Genomic DNA, 20,258 nt, shown 5'->3' with positions numbered 1-20,258 from the left:
TGCCGCCGGCCAGTGACAGCCATCCTCACGATGTGGGTGCAGTGTGGACAAGCCCCCCTCCATTGGGCCTAAACAGACATTCACGCTACACAGACAAGCACACCTATGGAGGTGCCAGGAGCAGACATGCAGCCAAAATAGACACCCACACCTGTGTCACACCCCTGGCTCACATGGACACACGCTACACTCCAGGCTCCAGGACAGACACACATTGTCTCAGCACCTGTAACCTGGGGACAGGACAGGCAGCAGGGGAGCCCTGGAAGCCAATTTCTCAAGAGGAGAGGCTCAGGTTAGAGGCTGCGGGTCCAAGTCCCGTTGTGAGGAGTGAGAGTCAGGGGAGAGGCAGGGCAGAAATGGTACCTTCCTCAAGGGCTGCAGGGCAGGGGACAGGAATAGAACACCTCCCCTTACTTAGGGAACCTCCAGGGGCAGATTTCTGGAATCTGTTGCAAAGCCCTGGTCCCTCCCTGCCTGGGGCCTCTCCATGCTCCCACTCCCTGCCAGCCCCGGAGGCAGCCTCTACCACCCCAAAGCCCTAGGTCTCCATCACCCACTTTCTCCTTGCCTCCAATTCCAGGCTCTCCTGCTGAAGGTTGAGACAGGGGTCCCCCTGCAGCACCCCCAGTGGATGTGGAGCCAGGGTGCAAAACCATGTGTTTATTTTTATTAGAAATGTTATTGGTATAAAAACAATCATGCGCTACACATTGTCATCAATAACCATCACCAGACACCCAGGCACTGAACTCCATGTCATCAGCAGGAGGGGCAGGCGGGCAGGCGGGCAGGACTCACGGCAGACAGGCGAGGGCAGGCGGGCAGGCTGCGGGCCACAGGGACATACACAAAGGCCACCGGGAGGACGCGGCACTTCGCAACACACTCGAGATTTGTTTTTGTTTTGGCTTTTTGTGTTTTGAAATTTTTTTCCTTTTTTTTTTTCTCTTTCGCCACAAGTAAGAGTTTGTGAATTGGAAGACAGTGGCAGGGAAGAGAGCAAAGGCTGGATGTAATGAAGGTGAGGAGGGGGCCGAGGACAGGAAAGAAAAATGCACGAGAGACCCGGGTAGAGCACAAGAGAAAAAACTGGAGAGGCCTGGAGACGGAGGATGCACAAGGGAGACGGGGCAGAGGCAGAAAGGAAAGAAGATAGGGAAAAGCAGAGCACACAAACAGGTGGAGACACAGCGAGGAAAGGCAGTGATAAAGACAGGGATGGAGACAGACTGGGACGGTCACCAGTGGAACAGGCAGAGACAAAGGGAGGGTGAGAAAACCAGCATTGGGGCCCACTCGGTCGGAGCCCCTGTGATCTGGGGCTGGGAGGGGCCGTGGTCCAAGATGCAGGCTCTTGGGGTGGCCTGAAGCTGCCCTGGCCCCTTGTCCTCCTCCTGTCACCTGACCAGCTTGCCCAGGCTGCCCAGCAGTGACCGCTGGGGGCTCTGCTGTCCTCAGCACCAAGCCACGTCCGTGGGCGCTCACGGGCAGGCAAGACATCAGCTGGGCCCCTGGGAGTGGCCCTGGCCCGACGTGTCAGCCACAAGGGTCTCGGGTCCTCCTCCTCTTGTTCGGCTCTGGCGGCCTAGCTAGATTGCATGGTTGGTGTAGGTGACGTAGGTCTGTTTGGTGGCCAGTGCTGGAAGGAGAGAGACCGGGGGTACCCAGGTATCAGGGGCTGGTTTCTTCAAACACCCCCTTCCACACGGGCACTGCCCTGCCCATGGCATCAAGTCCAGATTCCAAAAGCAAGCAGTTCACAGCCCCTCAAACTGCATGGTGGCCCCCCACCCATCCCATTGCTTCCCCCTGCTGCCCTCCTCCCACCCTGGGTCCCCACCCCCAGCACCAAGTTCCCCTATCCCTGGACTCGCCCAGTCTCTGAACATCCTTCCCACCTCCACACCTTTGCTGGGGCTTTAGTTGGAACATTCCCCCCTTTGAGGACTCCCTCTCAACCCTGCTGCATTGGTAGGGTCCCCCAAAACCCAACCCCCAGTGAAGCCCCTGCCACCTCCCGACTCCACCACACTCGAGGAGAATCATTTTTATTTGATATATATAGCCTTAAGGTATTATCAACAGAAGTTTTTCAGGTCAACAGCACACATTCTGGAAGAGCACATGCGAAGAACAGACATGATACGTGGCCTGGCAGCCTAGGGGAAGGGAGTAGCCAGCTGGGACAGAGGGAATGAATGATGGAACCAGAGTGGGGGGCTTTGCGAGGCTAGACACCAACTAGTTGACCAGCCGGGCCCTCTGACTAACTCAGCCTCCACCCCTCACTCAAGGAAGGCGGAAGGCCTCCAGGTTCCATCAGGCCTCAGTGTGGCCAACTTCCCATTTCTGAGTGCCCCTGTCTCCCCCCAGCCTTGAGTCTCCCCTCTCTGCAGCCGTCGGCTCTGGCCCTCACTCAGCCACCACTGGGACCAGGGCTGCATGTCTGGGTACCCCTTGTTTCCCGGCCTCGGCCCCCTGGGGCCCTCCTCCTCCCACCCCCACAGCTGGGTGACAATGTCAACTCTTCTGGGAAGCACGAGTCTCCTCTACCTCCATATGGCTGGGGCTCAGGCCTCACAGCAGCTTACTGACAAGGCCAGGTAAGTGCCACCCTCCTGTGACAAATGAGGCACTGAGAGGCCAGAGGGGTGAGGACCCTGGCCAGGTCCTTGGTTTTGTCCTGTCCACACCCAGAGTTTCCCTGCATGGCCCAGGACAGCTCAGTGGAGAGGGATGCGGGTCAGGATTGCTGCCTGGGGTGGAAGCTGGGGGCTGAGTGCCGGTGTGCAGAGGAAGCTGGGTGGGAGACAGTCCTGGCGCAAAACTGCCCTGACGCTCCATCAAGGGCCTGTCTACTCAGAAAAGGAGTGCATCCACCAGGCTTGGCCAGGGACACCAAGGGGAACAGTATGGCAGGCTCCGGTCCCCTTTACCCCATTTTTGCTGGACGCAGGACAGCAGTTAAGGCTGCATTTCCCACACTCCCCACTTGATGACATTCCTGCTAATGGCATGTGAGTGAAAGGGCTGTGTGCAACCAGCATGTCATTTGATAAAAACAACCTGTTTCTCCTATACTTCCTCTCTTCTGCCTTCTGTGAGCAGAACAGACACAGAGTGACCAGCCTCAGCACAACCCCCTGGGAGCTGACGGAGCAAGATGAAGAAACCCGGTTCCTGATCCTGCTCACCCACTGCACCCGTGTAGCTGGAAGCCCACCAACATAGGCAGGGTGCTGGGCCCAACTCCCAGAGGGCCCATCAAGTGTGGCCAGAAGCAAACTTGTCGGGGTGGGGTGAGCAGAGGGGTACAACGTAGGGCAATGGGGCAGCACAGGGGTGGCATGGAGTCCAGGTGCACTAAAGGAAGAACTTTCTCCTGCGTGGAGAGGGTGGCCCTGTGTGGTGGCTCAGTTCCCTACTTGAAATATTCAAGCAGAACATGAACAATCACTTGGCTGGGCAGCAGCCAGGAAGTTGCGAGTCTGCGGTGCCACCCGGATAGGTACAATGGGAGGAGACGGGCGCTGCGACTTCAGAAGAGGGTAAGAGCCCGGCACCTCACAGTGTGCCAAGACGTGCCCCCTTCGTTTCTAAAATGACCCATGTGCCTCCAGGGTGCCAGCTGACCGGGAGGGAAGAAGGACCATGGACGGGGCTGTTTTTGAGAGGGGAGCACCCAGAAGGGGACTGGGCTGGCACACTTGGGCACAGGAGCCAGGCCACGAGGGTAGAGGTGCTGAAAGGGAGGCGGGAGAGTGCACAGATCAGCACTCTGGGGACAGAAGCCTCTAGCTCCCTCCCTCTGTGACCTCTGGCAGCTCCTGCCCTGCCAGGCCTCAGTTTCCCCACCCACGACATGAGAGCACCCTTTTTTGCCCAGACTTCTTTCCCCAAGGGGCTCCCCACAGCCCCACATCTCCACCCTGCTCTCTCCAGCGCGGTCAGAAAAAGAGCCGGCTCTGTGAATCACGAGCTGCAGGCCAGGCCGGTGAGAATCAGTTCCCCAGGGCTCCATCACCCCCTGGGTGAACTGATAAAATGGAGTTTCCAAACCTGTAAAGCCGTCAGCAGCTGTGGCTCAGAGGTGAAGGAACACTGCAGCAGAAGCAGCAAAACCTCCACCAGCTGCAGGGCAACGGGCACCCGAGGGCAGGGGCATCGAGGCAGGCAGGCAGGAGGAGACAAAGTGGTGAGGAGGTGTGGGACACTTGGGCCCTGCTGTCCCTCTAAGACCAGAGCTGTCTCCAACAGAAAATCCAGTCCTTGGGTTCCAGAACCTGGAAGCGCATTCGGCCCTCAGCTACAAGCCAGGGGCCCCAGAGTCCTTCAGCGGAGCTTCGGTCTCACCATCTGGAAAATGGGAGCAGTGAGTCTGCCCAGGCCCCCCGGGAGCTAACTGTGAGGCTCCAAAGGAAGCACTCTGGCCGGGAGTCAGGAGACTTCGGGTCCAGGCCTGCCTTCCCCAGTATGGGGGATCTCAGCACCTGCCAGGTGGCCCTTCCAATGAATTGAACCTCTCACAGCCTCGATTCCCTCATCTGTAAAATGGGGTCATAAACCTGGCTGGCTCTCAGCCACAGGGTGGACAGAGTTACTCTTCAAAGCTTGTGAAGTGGTGGGCAGAGGGGCAGGGCTGAAGTCACAGCAATAAGGACAGGGTGGGGAGAGCCACACTTCAGGGGCTTCCCCAGCCTGGAGGGAGGGACGGGGTGTACGAGCCAAGAGCCCCGACCCACCCCTTGCCGGTGACAGGCCCCTGCTGGTCTGCAGTCCCTGCCGCCTCAGATAACAATTAGCCGGGCGGCAGCAAGCACAAGCGGACAGCCCCCATTTGTTGCCCTGTGTCTTTGCGCCCCATCAGCCCACAATCGGGCCCCTGAATTATTTATTCTGTTGTTTGTTTAAAGATACATGGCCTGCCAGTGACAGAGTGAAAAATGTCCCTGCTCCACAGGAGTGACATCTCCCCACTCTTCCTGCTTACACCCCCCCAGTCTGGCATCCCCAGAATTAATCACCTGGCTCCCACCCAGCACCTCCACAGCCCCTGTTGTCGCCAAGCTAAGGAACAGGGGATGAACGAACCTGGCCTCTGGTTCCCACTGCAGGGTGGAAGGAGCAAACAGCTCTCATCCTTCCCTTGCAGAAAGTGGGGCCCGGAAGACTGCATCTCCCTTCACTGTGCCTCCACTGCCCTCCTTGTCTGGTTAGGGGCGGGTGGAGTGGGAAGGGGCATAATCCTACCCTGTACCCATGTGACCATGAGGTGCCATCACAGCTGCCAGGGAAGGACCTGCCCTCTGGTTTCCCCTGGCCAGTGACAGCACCATAAGTGTCACCCTTTGGGGTTAGGGCATTATGTCCAGTGAGACTCCCCTCCCCCATAGCCCCCAGAGGGCTAATGCTCCACTCTGATGGGCCCTGGAGCAGAGCTCATTTGACAGACCCACTCCCGCACCAGCAGAATAAGGCATGACAGATGAATCCAGGAAGGATAAAGCTCCGTGGGAAAGAGGAAAACGGCAGTCAGGAGTGTGGGGTGGGGAGCAGTGAGGGATCCCTGCTTAGAACAGAAGGGTCTGCTTAGGGGCTACATTTGGGGTCTCTGCAGATCTAGACACAAAAGGCCAGAAGAGGGGAGTCCTGGGAGGACCATGCCCCTTCCCATCTCAGAGTGGAAGGCCCAGGGGGCACCTGAAGGGAGTCCCAGGGCTGTAGGTTCCCAAGAAGCTGGTGGTCCGGGAGGAGGAGCAGGATTGAAGAGAACCAGAGGTCCTCTGGTAGAAGATGGGGCAGGGAAAAACACCTTGTCATCAGGATGTCAAAGAAGGGGGCATGTCAAAGCCATGTATCCTACTCCACACAGAGCATGGGACTCCAGAGATAGGGAAGCCATGTGAAGTCGGGGTCAAAGGAGAGACAGTGTGGGGCCAGCCAGCCAGCCACCGCCTTGCTGTGTGACCTCAGGAGAGTCACTCATCCTCTCTGGGCCTCTGCCAGGGATCAAACCTCTAGCCCTATCCTGACCTCACAGGACAGCTGTGAAGATCACTCAACAAGGAGAGGCTTTGGGAGTGAAAAATTGTGTGTGGATGTAGGAAGTGACTTTCCTTCTTTCCACAGATGGCAGTCTCTCAACACGTGGGGGCCGTGCTAAGAAAGGAAGAGAAGATGCTTCCCTGGAGCCACAAGGCGGGGAGCCCATGAGAGGTGCTGCCTCAGCCAACACACACCAGGGAGGCCAGGTCTCCTGTTCTCCTGACCTCCTGGCAGGTGACCGTGGGCCTCCTCTCTGGAGCCTGTGTTCCAGACCCTCCTGTAGTCTAGCCCATGTCCTCCTGCTGCCATCAACAATGTCCATTTCTGGCCTTCTCCCCAGGACAAGACGGAAGAAGCTGAGTGCTAACTCCCAGGTCCCGCTGATGGAAAGTCTGGGGCGAGGGGGTCTTCTCCTCCCTCCCCACCAATAAGAGCCCCCCAGGACTTTCAGAGAGCCGAGGAGGCAGGAGAAGCTGCCACTCAAACTATTTGGACACTTGGAGGATGTCCAGGGAGGGAGCCATGGTCTCAGTGGGGCGGGGATGACCACAGCCACCCCCACCAGAGCAGCTGGAAGTGAGGCCCATGGAGGTCCACCCCACAGGCAGGAGATCCCATGGCTCACCCCAGGGCAGAGGACTCCAACTCTTTGGAGGCGGTAGGGATACCACTGTGGCAGTCAAGTCCAGCCCCGCCACCTGCTGGCTGTACAACCCAGGTGAGTCCCTAACTTTGCTGAGCCTCCCTTTCCTCATCTGTGTTACACAGAGGATAAAAAATAACCTGCCTTCCAAGGTCGCTGTGAAGATGAACACTGGTACATGGTAGTGTGGGACACAGTCAGGGTTCAAGAGACAGTCGCCATTATTACTGGTGCCCCCGAGGTCTGATCTGTCCTTCACATGCCCTGCCCCTCTCTCTTTCTATCTCTTCTCCTCACACAGGGGAGGCTTCAGGGGGACCAGAGACGCTGGCAAAGATGGTAGTCTTGGTCCCTCCCATGCACATCCCTGCCCAGGCCTGGACCTTAGGCCTGCCCCTCAGATGCCGAGGACCCCCTCAAAGCATGACTCTCTACTACAGAGGTGTCCTTGGACAATCCCTTCAAACACCCTGCCACCTGAGAACTGAGGTGCCTGAAAGCCCTCCATCCAATCTACTCTTTCCCAGACCCATCCTGGGGACTGGCCTCCTGAGTCCCCATATCTCAGGGCCCTGATCAGGGGTGGCCAGGCTGGCACCGGGCCTCCATGCCCAGGAAGCAGAGACCCTCCAGACAACCCCTTTTCCCAGAGGGACTGAAAAGGCACAGGCCCAGATGTGGGTACCAGGGCAGAGAAATCCCAGAGTCCCCTTTTACCCTTCATGAACCAGGTTCCCTTCATGGCCTTGCCCTTGGCGGGCAGAGGTCCCTGGAGGGGTGCAGGGAGGGCTACGTGGGGTGGGACCCTGAGGTTCTCTCCAGGTTACCACGATGGGCGGGGCAGAGGGGCACTAACTTGGTGCCTCAAGGTTCTCCTGTAACTCCCACTCACCTGTGGCCTTAGGGCTCTCCCGAGACCCTGGAGGACTAGGTTCAGGAGGGGCATGGCCAGGTTCAGGTTGGAGGGGGAGGCTGGCCTTCTCCCAGAAGGAGGCGGGCCTGGGTGAGCCCTGAGGGGAAGGGGGCAGGGCCGGGCGCTCACCTGGCGTCTCGAGGTTCTCGCAGAGCTCAGACTTGGCCTCACCATTGGGCCGGAAGCTGCCCTTCTGCGTGAACTTGTTGGACATGGTGGCGGCGGTGACAACAGCTTTGAGGCTGCGCTTGCGCTTGGGCACATTCTGCTCCGGGTGGAAGAGGATGATGTAGACCTTGGGCATGTAGAGCATCCCCAGGGACACCGAGGCGCTCAGACTCACCGAGACCGTCAGCGTCGTGGTCTGGATGTACAGCTGGAGGCGGGCGGGGGTTGGTGTCAGAGAGGGCTCCGTCCAGGCCTCACCGCCCCCAGAGACAGGCACGGGGGGATGGACCCAGGAGCCCCGCGCTGGGTCCCACGGACTTGGGCAGAAGGGAGTCTGAAGGGAGTCGTGGTGGAGCTGGGACTTCAGACCAGAATCTCTGGATTCAAAGCCTGGCCCCACCACTTCCAGCCGTGTGATCCTGGGTGAGTCCCACCCTGTGCCTCCGTCTCCTCACCTGTCACCTGGGTGTGATGTTACAGTACTTACCTCATGACAGGACTTGGTAAATGGCGACCGTATGTACAAGGGCCGGCACATGGTAGGTGCCTGGGAATGCTGCTCGCTGCTACATGCAGATACTGGGGGTAGCCTACGCCCCTGGAAGGGCCCTCGGGGGATCACAGGGCCAGGAGTGAGATGAGCGTCTGCTGGTGCCCTGGAGTAACTCCCAGTGGCCGTGCCACAGCCCCTCCACCAGGTCCCCATTCAGTGACTGCGCCTCCCACCGCCACCCTGTGCAGAGCCGGCCACTGGCACAGGAGCCACAGCGCCCAGCCAGATATGGTGATGGCAGCACAGTCAAAGCTCATTTCACGCTCGCGAGCCAGCACTAACGGTGACAGATGTTTAGCAAAATGAAAGTCCATTAATCTGGGTGTCGGATAATCCATTCTTCAATAGTGGGGTCTTCCAGGCAGGGCCTGACAATTCCCACTGCCCCCCCCCCCCGCCCCTCCCCGCCTCCTCCCTCCTTCCTAGTTCTCCAAGCCTCTGCTGTCCCTCCAGCACTCCACCCCACCAGCCTGTGGGAGGTCAGAGGTGGCCAGGCTGTGGCCCCCAGGTCCAGGCATGGAGAGGGCAGGAAATGCTCAGCTTCCTAAATCTGCTGTTTCTAGGCCTGGGCCCCCTCCTGTGGGGCCTGGCTGAGGTGCCACCTCCTGTAGGACGCTCTCCCTGACCCGCAGCTCTATCCAACCCTCTATGACCCCCATTCTCATATTCCACCCATCTCCTGCCCTTCTCCAGAAATGCTTCATGACCTGGATCTGAAGGCTATCATTCTGGCTACCCTTTGGGAGAGAGGCTGGAGAAGCTCTAGGGTCTGAAAGGAGGGAGGGGTGTGATCCTGAGCAAGTCTCAAGCCCTCTCTGGCCCTCAGTTTTCTCATCAATACAATGGGATGATAACTGCTACCTCTCCCAACCCACAAGGTCACCCAAACCCAGACTGTGAAGCTCTGTGAACTTGCACAGCACCATGGGGAAGGAGGCTGGGACTGTGGAGAGGCTATTTCATTTGTCACCATTCAGAAAATGTCATGGGCCCAGGGAAATGACAGCCTGGTCCCCAGGCTGGAGGAGTAGGCAGGGGGACAGGTTCCACACCACTGGGGAAAATAATGAAGGTCTGGGCTAATCAAGATGAGGCTTGTTTTCTGGATCTTCACCATTGGATGGGGAGCTCCCTGGGTGAGGGTATATGTCTCCCTCATTAGATTGGGTGTTCCCTAAGGGCAAGGGCAATCTCTCCTGTTACACATGGGTTCTTGGGTACAGGAGTTGCATTTCCAAGTCAGATATCCAGTTTAGGCTCTCTGTCCCCACCTTGTTGATTGGGGGGTGGGGCGTGCAGTTGGGCCCATATGGAGTTGATAGAACCAGGGATAGAGGCCCCCTCTCTGGACAGAGTGAGTCCTGCAGTGGACACAGCCCTGTGCTGGGCGCCAGATTCTACTCTTCCCTGACCCACTGTGGGACGCTAGGCCCCTCCACTAACACAGGCAGAGTCAGCACCATGGGTACACACACTTGGTTTCATGAAACCTGAATCTTGAATCCTGAATCAATCATTTTTGAGCAAGGGGCCTTTACTCGCTTTTTGCACAGCGCCCTGAGAACTATGGAGCCAGCCCTGAGCATGGAAAAGAGGACAATCTTTGGTGTTCTTTTTTGCTTTTTCAGCCTAGGACCCTTTCTGCAAATAAAATAAAAGATGGGGTATCAACAGATCAAACCCAAGCAAAGCTGCCCCCATCTTCTGGGGCCCTGCCCTTCCAGCATGAGCCTCGGGGGCTCTTCTAGCCATCACACATGCATATACATGGATGTGGGGGTCTCTCCTTGCTCTGAGCACTGGAAGTCCCACCACACCACCGGCTCAGGCATTAGAGCCCCTGTGTGAAGGTGCATGTTGTCACCAGGAGGTAGTAGCGTGCCGATTCTATCAAAGAAGCAGTGGTCCTCTAGAGCCACTAGAACCCGGCAGGTACCTCCTCCCCCCTAGGAATGGGGCCCAGGCACACATGCAGCTCTGCAAGGCAGGTGGGGTGAGAGGCGACCTCCAGGATGTGATTTCATCTTGTTTCCCAACCACCCATCTTCCAGACAGAGGTGTCTGAACTCCTGCTCCCATCTCTGATTAGGCCAGGCCTGCCTGCTACACTCTGTCCTCTGCAAGAAATCCTGTCTTAGCCTCACCAGTGAGTGCTCCTCAAGGTGAAAGAGGTTGTCAGAGCTAGGTCTGATGGGTGTGGATAGAGGTCACCGTAGGTGGGGCAAAGGGCAGAGTCCGAGGGGCCCTGTTGGGGGCACAGAGGAGTCCTGACGGCTCCATGCTTCTGTCCAGGTGGACCCAAGTGGCTACTAAGATCCCCAGAATCTCCGCAAACCGGATGAATGAACTTCCCCACAAGCTGGTCAGCCTGTGGCCAGGTCCCGCTCAAGTCCAGCTGAGCCGTAACCCCACACGGTAGAGAAAGGACGCTCCAGACGGCTCAGAGTAATGCCTCGCGGCAGCAGCGACAACCCCTGAAAATCCGGACTAAGGCAGGGAAATCCATCCTCCTGCTCACCAGAGCAGGCTTCACTCTGCGCCACCATCTGCACGCTTGGGGAAATGGGTGCAGCTGAGCCCCTGAAAGTGCAGGTGCGCACACACCTGGGCATACCCACATGCCCACAAACACACACACCCATCTACGCATGCATCTCTGCATTCACACACACACCTGAACTCACAGCTATACACTCATACCTAACTCAGAATCATACTTGGGCATGCGCGTGCACACACACACAACACATTCTCCTTCACACACACTCAGGTGCATACACACAGATACATTCACCCACATCTCCACACATTACTGAATATGCATATACAAGCGCATACACACATCTGCAGACACCGCTGGGCACACACAACTCGTCTGCACACCCACACCAGCAGCCATGAACCTCTCAGCATACACACCTGCCCATCCCCACTCAATGTGCACACATGCGCCCACCTGCACACAGATCCACATACCACCCAGCCACCCCTGAACATGCACAAAAAGGCACACACACCTCTCTAAGCCTACCACAACTCCCCACAGCAACCGCACCCACTCTATCTACACACACACACACACACCAGCCAGGCCTACAGCTTCCAATGCCCACAGCATTTTATAGTGCTACAGAACATGCACAGATACACCCCCAGGGCTGCCTTTGCCTCCTCACTCAGAAGCCCGGGAGGCAGGTCCACGTCCCCCCACCCCAGTGGGGGGCAGAGCAGGGCCTTATGGCCACATGTTGCTGTGAGGCTGGCCTGCTGTGTGACCCCAGGCAAGTAAGCCTCTGCCCCTTTCTGAGCTTCAGAGGAGATCATTTCAGAGGCTTCCTTTCAGAATCAATACTGAGCGGAGCCTCCTAAAAAGGGAGAAGTCAGAGGCAGGCCTGGGCGCCAGGAGAGATGTGGGGGCTGGGAGGGAGGGAGGGCCCGGTAGCTGGAGTAGGTGGGTGTGACACCCTGGGGGGGGGGGGCCAGGGCAGCAGGATGCTGGCGGTAGCCCGAGGAAACTACCAGAAGCAGTATAAGGGGCTGCTACCAAGCTGTGGGCCTTCCAGCCAGGTACCTTTCCTCCCTGAGGAACCAAGGGAAGGGGCGTCCTGTCATTGCTGAGGCTCGTTTCTCAAGCTGGAGTAGGGATGGCTTCTCTGGTGGGCTCTATGGGCCCCCCCACCCCCACACTGCGGGCCAAGGGGCTTCTGCCTGCATCTGTCCTCACCAGGGCGGGCCCCCCACAGGCCCTGGGTGCAGGAGCCCTGGCTCATAGTGTGAGCTGGGCCTGGTGGCTGCTTTGGCTCAGGGCACTCACTGCCAACCCCAACGTCTGCTTCTCCGAAGCCCTCAGCCCACAGGCCTCCCTGAGCCAGGCCAAGAGTTTCAGAACAAGAGCACAGCTCCTGCCTCGAGTTGCTGCGGCAGAAGAGGTAGCACCTCCAAAGGAAGCCCCAGGGCAGGAAGGTGTCCCAGGGCTGCAGGGACAGTGTGCACTAGGCTTGGGGTGGGGGGCTCCTGAGGTAGGCCAGCAGGGTCAAGTTCAGCCGTGCCCCTACCGGCGGAGTGATCTCAAACAAGTCACTTGGCCTCTCTGTGCCTGTGTCCTCCCCTAAATGGGGACAGTGATCCCTACCCCTACCCTGCTACAGCGGAGCCTGCTGGCCAGTAGGTAGTGCATCAGGCACATGACAAGCACCCCACCCATCGTGGCTTTGGCAGCAGCCTCACTGAAGGCCATGCATCCCCGGTAGTTCACACCTGGGCGGGCTCTGCTTCGGATGCTGTCCATGGGCTGAAGACCCCCCAGCAACATATCCAGCCCGGGCTGCTTGCCCTCGGCCCCCAAACAGGCTCCTCTAGTGTCTTCCCCACCTTAGGACGCAGACATTCCTTCCTTCCGATCCTCACACCAAAAACCATGGAATATCATTCTTGATCCTCTGTACTTCTTACCCCACATGCAATCCATCCAGAATCCAGCCAGCCCACCTGCAGACACATCCAGGAGCCCCCACTTCTCATCACCCCTGCCGCCAGCAGCCCCTTGGTGGGGTCCCTACAGGCACCACCACATTGGCCGTCCAGCTCCCAGCTCGCCTTCCTCAGGGCCCCACCCAGCAGCCAGAGGGATCCTTCTAGACCTGAGCTATGTCACATTCCTCACTGTTCAGAACCCCGTGGTGGCTCCCTTCTCACCGACAGTAGGAGCCAGGATCCTTCCCACAGCCTCTGTCTTCCAGCATCTGCCCTGTCATCCTTCTGACCCTGCCTCTGTCACCCTCTGGGTTCCTCAGCCCCGGGCCTCCCTGCATTGGGCAAACTGTTTTCATGCCCATCATGCCATGTGACTGTTACAACACCTTAAGGATTGCTAGAGAAGAATCATGGCCCTAATACACTAATGAGGAAACTGAGGCAGAGAGGCCAGCTGGCTTGCTCAGGATCATGTGGAGCTCAGACCAGGCGCTGGGGTCCTTTGTCCCCACAATTCTCCCCTGTTTCTAGCCTCTGGCTTCAGTGACTCCCAGTCCTTCAAGATAAAACCACACGGGGGCACCCGGGGCACCACTCAGGGGCTGAGTGTCTGCCTTCGGCTCAGCGGGTGATCCCAGGTCCTGGGATTGAGTCCCACATCAGGCTCCCCTGCACGGAGCCTGCTTCTCCCTCTGCCTGTGTCTCTGCCTCTCTCTATGTGTCTCTCATGAATAAATGAATTTTAAAATCCTTAAAAAAAAGAAAAAAATAGGTAAGACCCCCCCCCCCCCGCCCCCGCCAGAAGCCAGGCAGTGCTGGGGCTGGGATATGGGCAGAGTGCACAGGGCCCCAGGGTGCATCCAGGCCCATGGGATGGCCTGACAGAGCCAGCAGGAGGCAGCCCCTCTGCAGCTCTGGGCCAGTGGAAGGAAGGAGCCTCAGCTGACACCCCAGGCTCCCGGGCTTCGGAGGCTTGGGGACGAGGAGAGAAGGAGACAGTGTCGGATCCATCCCCCACCAGGGACCCATGGGGATCCTATCCTGTGAGGACAGAGAGAGGGGCAGACAGAAGATGAGGAAGAGAGGAGTGGATGGCAAGGCTGATGGGGCTGAGTAGGGAGAGAGGTGAGGGAGAGTCTAGAAGAGAGGGAAGGCTGACAGAGGAGAGAGGAAGAGGATGGGAGGCAGAGGCAGGGAGGGAAAGAGAGAGGAGGACAGAAGGAGAGGGGGAAGGGAGGAGGAAGGAAAGAGATGAGATGGTGGGGAAGGTAAGCTGGAAAAGAGGAGGGGCAACTCAGAGATTGGAGAACAGACTGGAGGCAGAGGAGGCAGTGAGGCGTGGGAGAAGGCATCTCCAGAGCAGGTGCGAGGCCAGGGAGCCCCAGAGGCTGCCCCCAGCTCAGGGCCCTCACTCACCCACCCCCACCCTGGCGCCATCACTCACCTTGTCTGCCGACTGCGAGGTGCCAAAGAAGATGGGGATGAAGGCGAGCCAGACGATGCAGGTGGTGTACATGGTGAAGCCAATGGGCTTGGCCTCGTTGAAGGTCTCGGGCACACCGCGCGTCTTAATGGCGTACACGGTGCACGTGACCATGAGCAGCATGCTGTAGCCCAGCAGGCAGATGAGCGACAGGTCTGAGATGTCGCACTTGAGCACGCCCCTGGCAAAGCGGGGGTCGAGCGTCCGCTGGTCCTGGAAGTCTACCACCGAGTGGGAGGGGTCCACCACAAACCACACACAGATGCCGAGCAGCTGCAGGGAGATGAGGCTGAAGGTGATGGCCAGCTGTGAGGCAGGGCTGATGAAGCGCGGAGCACTGACCGACCGCTTGCCCTGCTCGAAGATTCGGTAGATGCGGTTGGTCTTGGTGAGCAGGGCCGCATAGCTGATGCTCATGCCCAGCCCCAGGAAGATCCGGCGCAGAGAGCAGGTCCCCAGGTCAGGCTCAGCGATCATGAGGAAGGTGGTGGCGTAGCACAGGAAGATGCCGGCCAGCAGCACGTAGCTCAGCTCACGGCCTGAGGCCTTGACGATGGGTGTGTCATTGTAGCGCACGAAGGTGACCACCACGAAAAGTGTGGCAGCGATGCCCACCACCGCCAGGAAGAGGGGCAGCACAGCCCAGGGCGAGTCCCACTCAAGCTTGATGATGGGGATGGGCCGGCAGCCCGTGCGGTTCTCCGTGGGCCGCATGTCATACGGACAGGTCTTACAGGTGTAGCGATCCACCTGATACTGGTACCCCGTGCAGGGCTCACAGTGCCAGCAGCAGGGCATGCCCTTCACTGTCTTCTTCCGCTCACCCGGCTGGCAGGGCAGGCTGCAGATGGAGCGGGGCAGCTGCTGCCCACTCCCTGGCCAGTGCATCCGCTCTATCTGGCAACGACAGCACAGGGGAGCTAGCCTTAGGATACGCCGTCCAGTGCCTTGGGCTACCCTCCTGGCTGGCACCCTGGGGCCCCACACCTCCATCACCTGGTTAGGTGGTTAAAATCCAGCTGTCCTTCCCAACCATGAGCTGCTGCATCCAACAGCTGGATTTAAATAAGCCCACCCACATGACTTAGACACGGCATCTGGACCAAACCCGAAACCCTCAAGGACCATATGGAGACAGCAAGCCCAGAGAGCAGCAGTGACAACCCAGAGTCACATGGGGAAGCAGAGGGGACTCAGGAGCTCTGACCCCAGATCAGCATCAGCATCACCCAGGGGCTTGAGGGAAATGCCACATTTTGGCCGACCCCAGACCTTCTGTTTCAGGATCTGAGTTATAAGTAGGCCCTGCAGGTGACCATGCTGGAGATGCGCTGCCCCACAATTCAGACCATGGGGTCTCCTCTGGGCAGCCCAGGAATCTGAGCTCAGCAGGGAGCAATGAACAGAAGTTTATGCCGAGGATACATAATCTGTGCCCAGGGGTTAGGGTTTCTTTATATTGTGCTCTAAATTAGTGCTAGTCACCGTTACATGTCTCCAAAGACACAATCGCTGTGAGCAAAGGAGCCACAGGCATGTTGGCACACCCTACTGAATTCAATGTTAGAGAAGCCTGGAAAGTAAGAAAAGTTCAGGGAAGTAGCTTATCCTGTGGCTCTGGGCACGACAAGGCCATGTGGTCCCCTAGAAGCCAAAGAGCACAGCAACAACCAGGGCCACCATCCTGTAGGAACAGTGAGGCTGGACAACCCCCATGCACGGGAGCTATGAGACCACAAGGGACACAGCGCGATGGTAGCTGTTCTGGAAAACTCTGGCTCCCGGGAGAAGAGCCGCGAATGCAGGCAGACCCTGCGATCACAGATGTGTTGCTAGCTGGCTGCAGGCCCTGCAGCAAACATCTCAACCCTTCCAAGCTTTTGTGTTCTCACCTGACCAAAGGGCAGCAGATATGAGGCCACTTTGCCCTTTGCTGCTTATTGTACCACTGCTATTGTGGCTTCCTCTGGCAAGTCAAAGCAGAAACTCTGAATATTTCCCCAGAATGGCTCTGTGCGTGTTCCCTGCCGCGTGTCTGGCGCCCAGCACAGGGCTGGCACACAGAGGGCCCAGGGAATCTCTGCGGAATCTGTGATAGAGGTAGTGAGTCCCAAGCACCAGCCACGAGAGGCCACCTTGCTCTCAGACCCTGGAGGAAGATAGCAGCAGGCGGGGCGAAGTCTCCTCCTCAGCGCCCCCTATCCCAGCCTGGCCTACTCAGTGGACCCCAAACTGAGCCCTCAGGAGAAAGTGGGGAGGGTATGAGGGCTGAAGCCCAGTTCTCCCTAACCCTCCCCACCCTCACTGCCCCAATCCATGCTGGCAGAGGGGCCTCGTATCATCAGGGAGGAGTCCGCTGTGCACCCCACACCGAGGCCCTGCTTTCACTTACCACATCTGTAGAATGAGACAAGAATAGTACCTGCCTCGCAGGGCTGCCGTCCACACAGTAAGGTCACATGCTTACAAGGGTCCCTGTACACAGCAGGTACTCAGTAAGCATTAACTGCCGATGCTGCTAGTCAACTGAATCACAGGCCCCCACCGCTCCTCCCACTGCACCCAAAAGAGACACGCCTCCACCTGGGGTATCGCCTCACTTGGCAAAGTGAGTCTCCGTTCAGCAGCCCAGGGAGCATCACGACAAGAACAGGTTCGGCCCCTGCCCTGCTACTTGGCCTTCAGAACATCCCTCAGGCTGGGCTTGCAGAGATAGTTCCTTTGACTTAGAAGATCATCGGAGCTAAATGGGATCATGGGCAGAAAGGGCTTTGAGGAGTTCAAGAGGTTCGCCGCTGGAACAGATTCTTACAAGAGGGGAGAGCAGGGACACGATGCAACTCTCCCAGGATCTGGCTCTAGGGTAGCTGTGGCCAGACATGGGCCTGGGCCTCCTGAGTCTTCTGGTCCATCCCTCTGACTGTCACACTGTGCCCACCCCAAGCTTGGCTCGCCCTGCCACCAAGGCAGGGGCCAAGTCCACTGGCGTTTCCTCGGGGAATGAACCACAGGTCCTCGCTCTCCAAACACCTGGCTCTGTTCACCGCTGGGTACACCGAAGGTCAGAGAGGGAGAACCACCTTGTCCCTGGGACGATCACGGGCTGGGAAGATGTCGCTAAGAGGACCCAGGAGAAGACCCCCCACACCCACCCAGCTGCCCCAAAACCCAGAAAAATGATGACCTTCTGGGTGCACTTTGACAGCTTTAAGAAACGCTCTCGAACAATACTGTGCCCTTTGCCTTAGGCCACTGTCCTCCTTCGCCCCATGGCAGCCCCTCCCCACCCCTACTCACCTAGCTTCCCGACCCCTGCTGAGCCGCCAAGGCCCTGTTCCTCCATTTCAGGCAGGAGTGGTGCCCAGGGCCCTCAGAAGCCAGAGTACGGCACGGAAGGAAGCCCCAACCTGGCAGCAGCGCACCTGGGCTCAGGGCTGACCCAGACTGATCGGGGGCTGCCTCCCAGGGGCTGGGTGGCACGAGTGACTCTCTCCATCCCTCCAGGGGCCCCTCCCTGCCCTCCTGCTGGGCACTTACTCTGAGGTGCAGGTGGTCAGTCCAGGAGCCGATGACCTTATACTCAGCAGAGCCATTGCGCAACTGGTACTGGTAGATGTCATAGCGCCCAGGGGCATCTCCGTTCTCATTGAAGGTCACAGGGTTCCCTGCGATGCCTGGAGGGGCCGGTGAGGGTCACACACTCAGTATATTGGCTGAGCTTTTACTGAGAAGCAGGGAGTACCACGAGGCCAGTGCAGAGACCCCTCGGGGGAGGCTCCTGCATGGAACATGCCCTGGAAACATCTGAGGAGACCGCCCCCCACACACTCCTACCCTACGGAGCCCCAGGACCCCTTCCCCTGGGCTTCAAGGCCCGGGACGCTCACCTGAGAAGTTGACACTGCGGATGTACTTGAGCAGTTGGGTGCCATCCACGGGGTCCATGCGGGGGCAGAGACCCACGCGGCCGGGACACAGGTCACGGTGCATGGCGTGCAGCGCATGGCCCATGGCATACACAGCATCGATCACAAACTGCACCTTCCCCTCCTGCTCATATGCTGAGTCCTGCCCAATGCGTTCTCGGTCTGCAATGAAACGCGCAAGGCGGGGGCAACCATGAGGCTCACCGTCCTCACAGACCATGTGGCAGGGACCAGAGACGAGAGAGGTGACACAGCCCGTGTCTGCACACCTGGGCCTCCTGGCTCCTAGCCCAGGGCTTGCTCTGCCACACAGGAGATGGTCTTATGGAGGCACACGGGGGCACAATTCCAAAAGGTGAAGGGGAGGGTCCACTACCCTCACCACGGTACTGCCAGACCCTATCCTCTGAGGCCCCAGAACAGCCAGGGCAGGTCCCCGTGTCATAATCGCCTTCAGAAGGCAATCGGCCAGGGGGTTTCCCTGTGGCTGTGGCCTCCCTGCTATCCCCCAGCCTGGCCTAGACTAATCTGGGAGCAGCTGGCCCCCGCACAGGCTGGGAAATCGCCAGGACAAAAGCTATGTCTTGCAGTGGTACCCTATGGCAGCCCACTGATGGGCAGCCGCTCCAGCCATGGGACAGATGGGGAAATTAAGGCCCAGAGAGGGTGAGAGCCTGGCTGCAGATCCCAGGACACCTGGTGCCCTCAATGGCTTCCAGTCACCCTGGACACCAGAAGTCACCAGCATCCCCACCCACTCCATCTCCATTAGCCAGGCTGAGTGAGATTTGCCAAGTGGGGAACCACTCCCACCTCTACCCTCACCTTGCTGCAAATGGCAGTAGCTCCCCAGGGCAGCATGGTCTTGGGGCTCTGGTCTCCTACCCTTACTCCCTGGGCCCAAGCTCCTTGGCTGCCTAAAGCTTCAGTGTCCTCTAGTAAAAAGGGGATCATAATCCTGCTCCACAGAGGCTTACATGAGAAGAGGTACAGAAAACACTTGGCACTGAGGTGACTAATCCATGTTATTGTGCAAAGTGGTCAGAGTGGGGGGTTTCTGAGGTCCCTGAGCCAGAGCAGGCCAGGAAGGCTTTCTGGAGGAGGAGGCACTACCTGAGCCTGGGCCAGGGTAGCAATCATAAGGAAGAATAAGGGTTGCTAACTTCTAGCGAGTACCTGCCCTATGCTCAGCATCATTCTAAGCTCTTTATGCATATCAACTCATTGAAGTCTCACCAGGGTGCTAGGAGGTGAGCAGTTATCCCCATACCAGAGAGGAAACTGAGGCACAGAAAAGCCCAGTGACATTCCAGAACCACGAAATGCCGATTCTGAACCCAGGCACGCTGGCTTCCAGCCTGGGCACCACTCTATGCCTGAGGGATTCTAAGAGCGGGATTGGGCGGCGGACAGGAAAGCAGGGAGGTTGAGAGGAGGAGGGGACAGGAGGTGGCTGCAAAGTGGAGGGAGGCAGAGGATGGCCAGAATGCCAGAGAAGCCTGGCTTCGCTCCTGAGGCCACAGACCCTGCCCACATCACAACCTGGAACCTCCTCCCTGGAGACCAGGACAGAGAAGCCCGGCCACAACCACCGCCTCTGTGCCAGAGGGCCAGTGCCACACCTTGCAGAGGTGATTCCCCAGCGGGCAGCAGGATAAGTGGCTGCACCCCAGCCTAGCCCCATGGGCCACAGTCTGAGCCTCTCATGTCTACTGTGTGGGGGCCAGGCCGGGCTGGGTCAGCCCCAGGCCCTGCTCCCCTGGGAACTCCAAAGGTCACTCTGTCCCTCCCTCTCCCTTGGATACCTCGGAAGCAAACACCGGGTAAAGGGAAACACACTGCTGTCCCCAGGCTCTCTCTACCATCTAATCCTCTCACCCCGGAAGGACAGATGCCACCCCACCCAGATGTGGGGATGGCTGGGCTATGCATCAGTCACCCCTCAACTGGCCAGGTCAGGTGGCCAGGACCCCACCCCATTCTCAGCTTTGCTCAGGGTTGAGATTCAACACTTGCTGAATGGACAGCAGAAATCATGGGATCATAGTGCT

The 20,258-nt window shown here is 58.4% G+C and overlaps 1 protein-coding gene across 14 annotated transcripts in view; it reads right to left on the bottom strand.

The window, feature by feature from the left end:
* Positions 1–648: 648 nt before the first annotated feature.
* Positions 649–20,258, bottom strand: part of GRM4 (glutamate metabotropic receptor 4) — a 115,841-nt gene continuing 96,231 nt past the window's right edge. For 9 of the 14 annotated variants that reach the window (XM_077904384.1, XM_077904381.1, XM_077904390.1 and 6 more), the window contains 5 exons: positions 18,169–18,369; positions 17,819–17,955; positions 14,243–15,178; positions 7,734–7,980; positions 649–1,642 (listed from right to left, as the gene is read on the bottom strand). In XM_077904384.1, coding sequence (XP_077760510.1) covers positions 1,593–1,642; positions 7,734–7,980; positions 14,243–15,178; positions 17,819–17,955; positions 18,169–18,369 — 1,571 coding nt within the window. In that variant the 3' untranslated portion in view covers positions 649–1,592. Of the gene's footprint in view, positions 1,643–2,035; positions 4,360–7,733; positions 7,981–8,259; positions 8,382–14,242; positions 15,179–16,173; positions 16,757–16,881; positions 17,025–17,818; positions 17,956–18,168; positions 18,370–20,258 lie in introns of those variants that run through there. The other 5 variants (XM_077904386.1, XM_077904388.1, XM_077904385.1 and 2 more) reach the window with 5 other exon arrangements.

The sequence above is a fragment of the Canis aureus genome, chromosome 7 (assembly GCF_053574225.1).
Source record: "Canis aureus isolate CA01 chromosome 7, VMU_Caureus_v.1.0, whole genome shotgun sequence".
Classification (NCBI taxonomy): Eukaryota; Metazoa; Chordata; class Mammalia; order Carnivora; family Canidae; genus Canis; species Canis aureus.
The sequence above is the reverse complement of the archived record's forward strand: the minus strand, read 5'-3'. Positions and strand labels throughout refer to the sequence as shown.